This window comes from Solanum pennellii, chromosome 4, assembly GCF_001406875.1.
Source record: "Solanum pennellii chromosome 4, SPENNV200".
In the NCBI taxonomy this organism is placed as follows: Eukaryota; Viridiplantae; Streptophyta; class Magnoliopsida; order Solanales; family Solanaceae; genus Solanum; species Solanum pennellii.
Window position 1 is genome coordinate 23,686,025 of NC_028640.1, and position 12,938 is coordinate 23,698,962.

Here is a 12,938-nt window from a genome sequence, read left to right on the forward strand (position 1 = left end):
ATAATAGAATGAAGAGAAACACGAGAGAAAAAATATTCAAAAAAGGTAAAAATATTTCCTTTAGTTTTTTGTCCTTACTTGTTTGAACTTTTTTAAATATGATTTTATCGTAAATGTATCCGGATGAACTTCTTTAAATATGATTTTGTGTGTCATTATTTTAAAATGTAATCGAAGTATAAATTGTGAGTGATATTGAAAATACAAAATGAGCCAAACAAAATGCAAATCTATTTTAATAATGCAAATAGTATGAATACGTATATAATGAATACATATGTAAATTGTATTTTGGTTATTTAGAATTGAAAATGAATACAAAATTAAATTTAAATACAAATTATTTGGTATACAAAGTGATATTGAAAATACAAAATGAGCAAAATAAAATACAAATATAAACTGTATTTTGGTAATTTAGAATTGAAAATGAATACGAAATAAAATATAAATACAAAACTTGATGGTATACCATTAGGATGAATACAAAATTAAATATAAATACAAACTACATGATGTACAAAGTGATATTGTAAATACAAAATAAGTAAAATATGATAAAAACATTATTTTACATATACAATTAGGATGAATACCTAAATAATGAATACATAAATAAAATATATTTTGGTTATTTGGAATTGAGAATGCATGGACAATTAAGAACTTCAATCCGACAAGTGATTCATCAAGTTCCATGGATTCAAAAAGAGTCTTTTCGGAACAATTCATAGAATGTCGATGTCGGAGATCTGGAACCCGACATGGTAACTGCCCGAGTCTGATAAACATAGAAGTTGTAGATGTAGGAAAGGGAAAAATCAGATATTATACCCCAATTTGCACGAAGAATTGTCAGATGTTGTAATCGTACAAGTCAAAGAAATTTCTTAACAAGTATTGGAGATAAACAAAGGTGGAAACAATGGAGAGATTTATGGTAAAAAACTAGAGGTAGAATATTAGAATGTGGGGTCTTTTTTTCTTTTTTCTTTTTACTTTTAAATGGTAGTAGAGTCAAACTAGGTAACTGTAACATCTGCAATTAGAAAGAACTAGAATGAAGTGTAAGATATGGAAATAATTAATTTTGGAGAGTGTAAGGAAATCTCGAAAGTTTTAAGTAAGTTCAAATAAGTTTTTGGTTATTTTCAAACGATCATAACTTCTAGCTCAGGATGAGTTAGTGGTACTTCCAGATATGGTTGGAAATCTCTTGGAACGATCTTTCCAATGCCACCAAGTTTGCACGATTTCGAGTTCGTATGAGTAAGTTACGCTCTTTGAAAGTTGGGTTGTTGGATTAAGGAAATGTCCAAATACATGATTTTAAAGGTTATTTTAGTTTTTTCACTACCTTATTATTTTGTTCCATTTTTTAGGAGTTTAGTATGGGTCAAGACTAAACTTACTCAGTTTTGAAAAATTAGAATTTTCATACTAGGGCTTAGGAGAAAGGAGAAGAGAAAGGAAGAAGGAAAAAGGGGCAATTTCATCAAGATCGATCAAGAAGGTTGGTATTTTCGCTAGATTATTCCTATCAGGTATGTGAATCTCTCATAACGTTGGGATCGTTCTCCCACGTTCCAAGCAAGTTATTTCAGTTTGAATTCGTCATAAAAGCATTAGAATATTGATGATCTTGATACCTACTTCTTGAGTTCATATGTTATGCTTGAGTTGCCTAAGTTGAGAAGTTTTTGAATTCATTACGTTGCGTTATAGGGTCGTTTCGCGTTAGGTTCTTAGGTACAATTGATGAGTATATGTATCTAAAAGTAATATAAGAAAAAGAACTTAGTTTAAGTGAATTAGGGCGGGAAAATAAAGAAGTAATGCTTGTGCGTCGTGCGCCTGGTCCTAAATTTTGAAAGTTTCTGCTTCGCGTCGCGGAGCTAACACAAGGTGTTCTGCCTCAAAAGATGTTTTCGGAACCAGAATTTAAGTTTGCCCCTACGTCGTGGATCCACCTTCAAATCTTGATTTTTAGTCTTTTCTCGTGTTTAGCTATCTAAAATCATTCCTAAACAACATGAGATCCTTCCAAACAGAAATCTTGATCTTTGAATCCATAATTCAATTCAAGGATCAGTTAAACGTCAAGTTAAGATCAGTTAAGAGTCAAGTCAAAAGCAATTAAGATAAAAGTCAAAGAGAAGTTAAGAGTTAAGTCAAGATAAGTTCTTAAAGTTTTTCAAAAGTCTTTTACAAATATTTTAACTTATTTTAAGACTTCATTTTCAAATTTAAGCAAAGAGTTTAGATTTGAAGTTTTTTCTTTAAAGAAGTATATGGGGATTTTGTATTCCCAAAAAGATTTAAAATGTTTTCACATTTAAATAAGAATGGGGACTGTTATTTTCCAAGAGCCTTCGAGCTAGTTTTTAGAAAAAAGAGTAATTGCTTTCTAAATGAAGCAAGAGAGGAAACTGAGATTTCCAAGATAGCCTTTGAGCTAAGTTTTTGAGAACTAATCTCAAATCACATAAGAAATATGTCTTTTTTTTTTACGTAAGTGCTAGTATATTTTGAGAGTGGAGTTGAGCACCGATATAGAAGAGAGTTCAAATAACTCCCAGCCCTAATAAATCATGTAGTCACCAAGGATAGAAAAGGGTCATACTTTTTAGATGAACCTTTTTCACAATATACTAGTGAAACCATTAGGAAGTTCAGGTCTTATACCTTTGGCCGGTTATATGACGTGTTCGCAGCGTGAGGTAAAGTGTTGTATCATCACTATAACTCTTAAGTGATGGTTGTTGTTAGTGAAACTCCCACAACAATAATTACATGGTTCCTCAAGGGGTTTGCTTAGTAAAACTGGGGGTATGTGAATTCATTCATGCATTGTACAAGTAGACTTGGAGAAGATCATAGTATGTATTTTATTATGATTATGAATTCACATAAGTTTATTATGTATTTTTATATACATCTCAGAGTTATTTGTATGCAAGTATCCTTGCATACACACAGAGTTGAAAACCATGTTTAAATAAGTTTTTCTTTATAATGCACATGTATTTAAACTGCCTTATAATGCTAGAAATTTGATTTATTGCCACAGTTCATTTACCGTTGCAATAGACTATCCTACCGTAGCCATAGGTCTAATGTGACGGTTAAGGCAACCTCTAACACAGATCAATAGATCTGTTGCTACAGTTATGTGTGACGGTTCCTATAACTATAGGCTAAGATAGACCAATTGCTCCGGTTTTTACTTTATTTACTTGCCAACGGTTAGTGTTGTATTGGTACGGTTATGAACCGTGGGAAAAGAGGTTTATGCATCAGTTCTTTTGAGGCTATGACTACAATTGTTCTTTCGTTTCAACAAAGCATTTTATTTTGTTGCAACGGTTTTATAGGGTAATGCAACAAACTTAAACAATTATAAAAATGTTGCTCAATGACTATTGCAACGGTTATTACATTAGTACTGCAACAATTCTTATTACATTCTGCAACAATTATTATTAAGATATTGCCACGTATATATATTATTGGTACACTTCCACAAATAGTATATTATTGAGCTATTGCAGTAATTTTATAACATAAAATACACATGAATTATTCACGAGAAGAAATGTTCATTACCAAAATTATAATTCAAGATCCACGATTCTAATATTAGTATAGCAAAATATACAAAATACTTTTTTACCATTCAAAAAAAGGTGAAACACAGCATCACACAGTTTTCGGTCTTCAAAATAAAAGATTTCTAGAATATCAATAAAGCTAACATCAACAATTCAGCTCCTATGTCAAGTCTTCACTTCTACTTTCATCACCTTTATCGATTTCATCACCTACATACAATTAGGGAAAATATAAATAATTTAGCAAATTTTTCGCAAAAGCTTAATGGATTCACAATAGTCATATGTATTACAAAGTTATTACTTAGGAATTCCAAGTTAAACACTTAGCAATATCAGACAAAAACAAAAAAAGATTCAAGCTTTCTGCAAATTCAACTCATTATACTCGTCGAACAACGAAACAACAAAAAAGTTTAATGTTTCAAGAAACTTATTCAAAATTCACCTATCACAGTAAAATAAAAAAGAAAAATGTATAAAAAAAATGCAATATATTGCTTCTTCCTAAGTTAAAATTAGTATTCCGAAAGATTAAAATCCATAGGCCAATTCACTCCCAAGTAAGATAAAACACTTTAGTTCCTCTCCAAGCTAAAAACCAACGGATATCAGTAAAAAAAACAATACAAGATTCAATTTGTAAACTTGTCGAATAACAGAACAACGAAAAGATACAATCTTTCAAGAAACCCATTTAGAATTCACCAACCACTATAATCCAAAATGCAATGAATTGGTACACTTAAGAATTTCAGGAAAAAAAAAAGATTCAAGCTTTCCACAAATTCAACTCATAAAAACTCATCGAATAACAAAACAACAAAAAGGTTCAATATTTCAATAAACTCATTCTGAATTCACCAACCACTATAAAGTAAAAAATGAAAAAGTAATCCAAAATGCAATAAATTGCTTCTTCCTGCGTTAAAATCAATATCTTGGAAGATCAAAATCTGTAAACCAATTCACTCGCAAAAAAGAAAAAGCAATTCACTACCTCTCCAAGCTAAACACTTTGGAATTACAAAGTTATTGTAAAGTCATATATATCTAAGACATACATATATAAACTCAAATAACATTAAACTATTTGGAGTATGGACTAATATAAAAATTTTCTTCATTGCTGCCATATATGCTTAATATCTATTGAATAGTGGGACTTTGACACATACAACCCCCTGCCCAATTGGGCCTACAAATTCATTTGTCATCTTCTCTTGAACAAGATTTGACTACAAGCACACATCAAACATCCATTATTATCAGAAACAATTTTAAGAAGTGGAAATAAAGTTCAATTCCATTTATCGCAATTTTCTTTAACAGCCAAACAACATACTTCACCACACCCTTCATATTACCATCAACAGAAAAATGAATAAGAACAACAAGAAAAAAGAGTCCCAATAGAAAAATAAACAAAGTCTCAATCGAGAAAGTAAATAGAGTTGCGATAGAAAGAAGAAGAAGAAGAAGAAGAAGAAGAAGAAGAATAAGAAGAAACAATCAAAACAAAAATGCAGACTTCAACACCGTCACATTTTCATAGTACTTCAGCTTCAATAAGCTCCACAAACTTTAGCACATTCAGAAATAAGCTCCACAGACTTTAGAACATTCACATTAAATACGCTAGACTTCACATTTGAACACTCTAAGTTTACTAAAAAAATCAGGTGTGTACTCATCTTTCACCAAAAATAGTTTCATTTCATTTATCGCAATTTTCATCCACAGCCAAACAAGATACTTCATCACATACTCCACATTACCATCAATAAAAAAATGAACAAGAACAAGAAGAAAAAAGAGTCACAATAGAAATATAAACAAAGTCAGTACAGAGAAAGTAAATAGAGTTGCAAGGGACACATGAAGAAGAAGATGACGAAAAAGAAGAAAATATCAAAGATAGAATTAGCGACACCAACCTTACTCACCCCCTTGAAGAGAAGTCGATTCTCTTGGTAAAGGAATGGATAGTGCTGCCAGTACATTAGGATCAATCAATCCCGCATGCTTATGTTGTGCAATTACATCTGCAATAACTTTCTGGTGCACAGTTTTTTTTTGTTCCTCCATTTGTTTCTCCATTTCTGCATCCTTTCTTGCATTTGTTGCATTTCATCTGTTGTTGCATTTAAAGTTGATTTCGAATTGCCAACTTGCTTTTTCAAAGTAGTCTTTGTAACTCCTACTCCATATAGTCTTAGACGTCCTAGATGTTAAGGTTCCATGACACTTGAAAATGCATCAACATACTCACCATTTATGCTCATTTGTTTTTCAATTTCCTCCATTTCAGCCTACCAAATCCTATCCAACATACACAATCTTATCAAATATATAACTGATCTCAATAAAAAAAATGAAAAAATTGACAATACTCATACAATTTTACTAGTAGTATCTTCATTCAAAGCCTTATACAAACGCCCATGTTTTCTTGTTCTCGTAACCACAAGGAGATCCTTAGATGATACTGTCTCCTTATCTTTATCCTAGTCACATTGAAATGTATATCAAAAATTGTTTAAATGCCATGTTAGGACTAGATAATAAATAAGAGAACACACCAGCTTATTATGGACTAAAGCGAAACTCTTTTTGCCAACAGTGTGGGGATTCATCAGCTTTTCGGTTCTTTCTATTTGTTTCACACATTTTCTGCAAAGAAATGAATCAATAATGTTAACCGAAGGCATATTTAGTAACAATCATGTGTTTTGTAAACAAGTTGTTTTAATTGTGACTATCACACCAAATGAATAAAGAAGCTGCAACATATTACAACAGAGAAGAGAGAAAAAGAAAAAACAAAGCTCCAACAACGATATCACAAAAGAGATAACAAAATGAATAATGTGAAAATTTGAGATTTTTGAACCACACTTTTACCTTAAAATTTTTAGATTTCCAATATTTGAGGAGCTCTCTAAATTAACATTCTAGAATATGACTAGACCTTTTTGCCACTCGAACTACATCATTATCATATAGATCGTAGTAGTTCATGTTAATATCACTTCTGTGTCTTCTCCAAGAATCTCGAATTTTTACCAATATGTGTCTTCTCCAAGAATCTTGAACAAAACTTAAGTAGTCACACCACAATGCAGCAGACTGCATCAAGCAATGAAAATAATTATCAGTATATTAATTTTGATTCTAGCAAATCATTTCATGTATTCATAAAACAGTAACAGAGTTGATTGTTCACATGGAAAAAGTAATTAAGACAAATAGTAATAACTGCTATTCTCTTTATAAAAATATACAAGGGAGTTAGTTGATCAGTCTAACAACTACTATATAACATAAAATTTTATTACTTTAAATTTCTTACCAATCAGCCTTGTCAGGTTCCAAACGAACTACTTCAACAAAACCCTCAAGTGCTGCCTCTGGGTCTATTTCAGCCAAGCCTATGGATGATATAATCACACAATATTAGTAGGAAACCAAGCCAAAGTGAGGAAAAAAAGATAAGAGATATAAGTCCAAGATTTCCTTTAATTAACCACACATACAAAAAATACCTCTTTTTAATCACACATACAAAAAAAGAACAGTGGCACAATGACTCTATTGTTGTCAAAATCAAGAAAATTGATCCGTTTGAAACCCAATATTGGATTTTCTTTTTATCATAAACATACACATATCACCAAATCTAAGAAGCCCATTTCGAATTCTTGGTTTAAATCAACCCCATTTTGCCTATTTCTGTTTTGACTCAACTAAAGCTCAAACACAGTTAAATCCCATGTACAACATTCATAATGATTCGTAGGTCCTTCATTTCCCTGGAGGCGAGGTCAAAAAATTCACCTCACATTTGAACTATATCACTGAAACAAGGGAGGAGAGAGTACACTATTACCAGGTCCTTGACGATGATTATTACCCAATCACTAGTGATTTTGCACATATTGAATAGAAAGTTGCATTGAAAATATATACTGATATGGTCACACTTCAAACAATGGATACAATATTTTATGAAGCACAGAGACAAGGACAAATATCTTTATATGTTACCACTGTTGAGGAAGAAGCCATCAACATTACATCCGCTGCTACACTTAAGACATACAATTTCATATTTCCACATAGGGAGTCCGGAGTTCTATTATGGAAAGGGTTTACCATTCAAGAATTTTTCAATCAGTTGTTTGGAAACAAACATGATTATGGAAAAGGCAGGAAGATGCCTATCTATTATGGATCTAATAAGCATAATTATATTACTTTAGCATCAACAGTAGCTTCAGCTTCCAAATGCTGTTGGTGATGCCTATGCTCTAAAGATGGATGCCAAAAATGCATGTATAATTGTATATTTTGGAGATGGAGGCTCTAGTACGGGAGATTTTTATGCTACTCTGAAATTTGCCGCGGTGTTAGATGCACCTGTTATCTTTTTCTGATGGAACAATGAGTTTGCAATCAGTACACCTATTAGTGACCAGTTTTGAAGTGATGGTTTTGTTACTAAAGGACAGGTCTATGGAATTTATAGTATTTGTGGATGGTAACGATGCTCTTGTTGTTTTCACCGTTGTCCATGAGGCATGAAAAATGGTTGTTAATGAATGTAAACTATTCTAGTTGAGGCTATTACTTATAGAGCAGGACATAATTCAACCTCAAATGACTCAACCAAATATCGTCTAGCTAAATAAATCTATGGTGGAGAAGAGAAAGAGACCCTGTGAGCAGATTTAGGAAATGGATTGAAAGAGAAGGCTGAATGAACTCTCAGGTTGAATATGAACTTCGCAGTAATATCAGGAAGCAGGTATCACAAGCCATTCAAGTGCAAAAAAACAAGAGAAACCCCCAATTAAGGATGTATTTACAGATGTATATGATGTTTTTCCAGCCAACCTCCAAGAACAAGAAATATCTATTCGTGAAACAATCCGAAGACATCCATTGATTATCCTACTAATGTTCCCGTCTAGTTGAAACTTAAAACTGCTTGTCTATGATATGAAAATGCAAATTATCACAAGAGTTAATGTAATTAGCAAAGTTGTTGCAAATAAAAAAGATAAGTAGCTTAAGATGCATCTATAGAGTATCCACATAGTTGAGTTAAAGTAAAATTTCCAGGGAACTAAGCGCGAATCAAACTATTGGAAGATAAAGCCAAATAATTTTCAATATTGATAGTCGCAACCTCCCAGTTCTATGCTCTTTCAACTCTTCGGAATTTGTTAAAGATGAAAGACGATGCTCCACATATCACAAACAAACATGAGAAAAACAATTACTCAAATAAATCCGGTAAGTAAAAGGAAGCAATCACATGAGCTGAACTAGAGGAACAACAAAGCAACCAGACAACTAGAAACCATTCTAATCAAACTTAAATAAAGTCGATAGATAACTTCGTAAACATACTTGACTAAAACCATTCAAAGGAACCAATAAGTGATTGAAACAATATCACTAACGAACAAAACAACGACAAACACAAGAGCATAAAACTAAGACACACTCAATTTGAAACCAAACAATCCATCACTATGCATCAACTGTAAATCAAAGAAGAAAAGAAGCAGTCGAGCAAAGGAGAACAAAATGTGACAGTAAGCTTCAGATTATCAAAACATAATGCCGGCTAAAACGAGTTGAGGTCAAAAGGATTATCTTTTCGGGGCAGCGACATTGAGACGAGAATATTAAAAGGTTTCTAACAGATTCTTCTATAGTTCTCATTATAAAGGGCTGACTCAACCCTAAATCCTCTTCAAGTTTAACCCTAAATCCACTTCAAGTTTAACCCTAAATCATCTTCAAGTTAACCCAAAATATTGAACTGTAACTTTAATTTAGAAGTGTTTTCTTTTCTTGTTTCACTATACATCACAAAGTCAAATAGGGGAAGTGTATACACTACCTAGATTAGAACAAATAACATAGGTTTAAGACTAACCCATTGTTTATTCTCTAAGATTTTTGAAAAATAATTCAATGCGGACTTAGAAATCATGAAATAGCAAAGAAAACATAAACATTATTCACCTTTATATGGAAGACTTCGTAGTCAAACCTCTCTGTCCAAGGAAACAAACGAGCTTCACCAAAAGCTTCTGTTTCCAAGAGCTTAGAAATCGTTAGTTGTTGTTTTCCTCACCAAAAGCTTTGTTTTGTCCAAGAGCTTCGCTGTCCAAGAGTTCTTCGTTGTCCAAGAGCTGCTTTGATTGAAAATCTATGGAATAGGGCTTTATTGTTTTGTGGAATATCTCACATCGCTAAAGGTTCTAGAGAATAGGGCCTTTTTTTAGATTTTTTAATGAGAGAATATATTTAGGGATAAAAATATATTTAGGCTCTTTGCAAAATTAATGGAGGGAAATATATTTTTTAAGAGGGAAATATATTTAGTGATAATCAGAACCACAATATTTTTTCTAAAATAACCGTTGTATAGAGTTAGCTATTGCAGTAGTTCTAAAATTTGTAGCCATAGAATCTCTATAGGGACGGTTATAGGGATGATGCGACAGTTCATTTAAAGAATTGTTCTATTAGATTCAAGGATATTCGACCACAGTTATAACTATTGTATTAGGTGAGCTATTGCTATGATTGTATAACCGTTTCTACATAAGTGTTGCAGTAAGTCAAATTTTTAATAGTGTTTATTGAAATAAGTTAGTTAAGTAGATTTGAGAATAACCAAGGTAAGTGTTTGTTTCAAAATCTCTTTCACTCTATGTTGTTTTAGCATTCCAACTCGCATACTCTTACATTAAATGTATTGATGTCAGTTGGCTTGCATCGTAATATGATGCAGATATAGGTAACTAGGATCGGCATTCCAGCGCATCGTTGATCCAATGACCAGTTCACAGTCTGTTGGTGAGCCTTCTTGCATTCCGGAGGATCCATTTTCACTATTTACTAGCTTAGTTCATTAGGATGTATGAGGTCTGTACCAATATCCATCTTAGTTATTAGAGGCTTTATATATAGTCAGTTAGATATTAGTTTATTCCTCATCTTTTTTATTGACTTATGTTTAGATTTGAGTTGCAACTTTGTCTTAAGTTAAATGTTTATTTCAAAAACATTTTGATTTTAGTTCCAGACAATTGAGTTAGTTAGCATTTGATTCTTTGTAATGATTTCAATCTTCTACTAAGTAAATAAGCTAGACCAAGGGTTCGCTTGGGGCCAGCAATGGTTCTCGAGTGCTAGTCCCGCCCATGGTGTAGGCTCGGGGCGTGACAAACTTGATATCAGAGCACAAAGTTCAAGATTCCTAGGGAGTCTATGTCGTCGTGTCTATAGAGTCCTAATTATCTGTGTAAAGCATGCCACATCTATAATTAAGAGGCTGCAACATTTAGGAATTCCTTCACTTCTTTTATACTCATTTTGTGCGTTAGAGTTTGATCTCTAAAATGTTTCTGATTTGTGCCTACGCGTGTTTTCAGAGAATCGTGTCTCCACAAAGAGCGGTCAGAGGTCGTCTAGCTAAAAGGAGTGTTAAGGAACAAGAGTTGCCAAATGCACCTGAAGTGTAACCTCAAGGAGAAATTACCCATGTTGAATTTTGTGAGACTATCCAGATGTTATGTCAAGTTGCGACTCATTAAGTTGGACAGAGAGGTAATCGACAAGAAGTGACTGATACTTCATGGATCCGTGAGTTTTTAGGGATGAATCCACCAAGCTTCATAAGTTCATGTGTCACAAAAGATCCAGAGAACTTTTTAAAAGTATTTTAGAATTTTTTTGACATATTGCATGTTGTTGATGCTGAGAGGGTGGAACTAGCTGCATACCAACTAAAGGGTATCACTATAGTCTGGTTCCACCAATGGAAACAATTAGGGTTGAGTATGAACTAATAATCAGTTAAGCTGTGCATGTTTTGAGAGTGCTCTCATGGGACATTTAGCAAGGATAAGAGAGTTTCTAACCCTTAATTCGGAGTCTATGAGTGTTCACGAGTACAGTCTGAAGTTCACACAACTTCTCCACTATGCTCCAGAGATGGTTGCTGACATAAGAAGCAGGATTATTTTATTTATTGTTGGGTTGTCTCATCGGTCAAGCAAGGAAGACAAGGCAACAATGATGTTAGGGGATATGGACATAGCAAGGCTAATGATCCATGGACAACAAGTTGAGGAGGATAAGCTGAAGGATAGAGAAAGGTTTAAGAATAAGAGGGCTAAGACATCGGACAACGAGTTCAGGCATCAAAAGAGTAGTACAAACTGGTCTTCCTTCCAATATAAACAAAAGGGTCCTGCTCCACCATCTACTAATGCCCTTGCACCTAGAAACAAAGGATAGCATAATGGCCGGAGTTCGCAACACTTCAAAGCTAGACCCTTCAAGTCTCAAGATAGTGAGAGGCAAGGAGGTAACTGGGCTCCTAATGTATTAGGTGTGGTGAAACCACTCAGGTATTTGTCGTGAGGGATTCAAGGGTTGTTTCAAGTGTGGTTGGACTGGGCATTTCATGCGAGAGTGTCCAAATAACATGCAAGGAAATGGTACTGAAGGACGAACGAACTGCTTGTATGCTATCAAAAATCACCAAGAGCAAGAGGATTTTCCAGATGTTGTCACTGCTATGATTCAAGTCTTTGAATTTACTATTTATGCATTGCTAGACCTAGGAGAGAGTTTATGTTTTGTAACTCCGTATGTTGCTATGAACTTTGATATTATTTTTGAGCAACTTAGTGAACCATTTAGTGTTTCTACACCTGTTGGTGAGTCCATTCTAGCACAAATAATCTATCGTGATTGTCCTATTTCCGTCAATCACAAGTGTACCATAGTTGATTTAACTGAATTAGACATGGTAGATTTCAATATGGACTGTCCTCATGCTTCTCGAGTAGTAAAGTTTCAATTTTTAGATGAGTCAGTCTTAGAGTGGAAAAGCAGTTCAGCAGTGCCTAAGGGTTTCATTTCGTACCTTAAGGCAAGGAAGTTAGTTCTAAGGGGTGTGTCTATTATTTAGTTTGATTTAATGACTCAAGTGTTGAGATACCTCATATTTAGTCAGTTTCAGTTTCAGTAGTAAAGGAGATTGAAGACGATCTTCCCGGAGTCCCTCATAAGAGAGAGATAAACTTCGATATAGATTTTCTTCAAGATACTTGTACTATATCTATTCCGTCATATAGAATGACACAAATGGAGCTGAAAGAGTTGAAAGAACAGTTGAAGGATTTTCTAAAGAAGGGTTTTATTTGACCAAATTGACTTAGAATACAGTTAAGTTTCAATGGTCGAAAACTTGTGAGAAAAGCTTTCAGGAATTGAAAAAGAAGTTAACTACTG

General features: G+C 33.4%; 1 protein-coding gene and 1 pseudogene across 1 annotated transcript; one reads left to right on the plus strand and one right to left on the minus strand.

Moving 5' to 3' along the window:
• Positions 1 to 5,549: 5,549 nt before the first annotated feature.
• LOC114076869 lies at positions 5,550 to 6,247 on the minus strand. Its single transcript, XM_027916566.1, has 3 exons — positions 6,194 to 6,247; positions 6,011 to 6,118; positions 5,550 to 5,720 (listed from the first exon to the last, which is right to left on the minus strand). The coding sequence occupies exons 1-3, from the start codon at positions 6,245 to 6,247 to the stop codon at positions 5,550 to 5,552; spliced, it is 333 nt and encodes a 110-aa protein (XP_027772367.1).
• Positions 6,248 to 7,196: 949 nt separating this feature from the next.
• Positions 7,197 to 8,584, plus strand: LOC107017473 (annotated as a pseudogene).
• Positions 8,585 to 12,938: the final 4,354 nt, after the last annotated feature.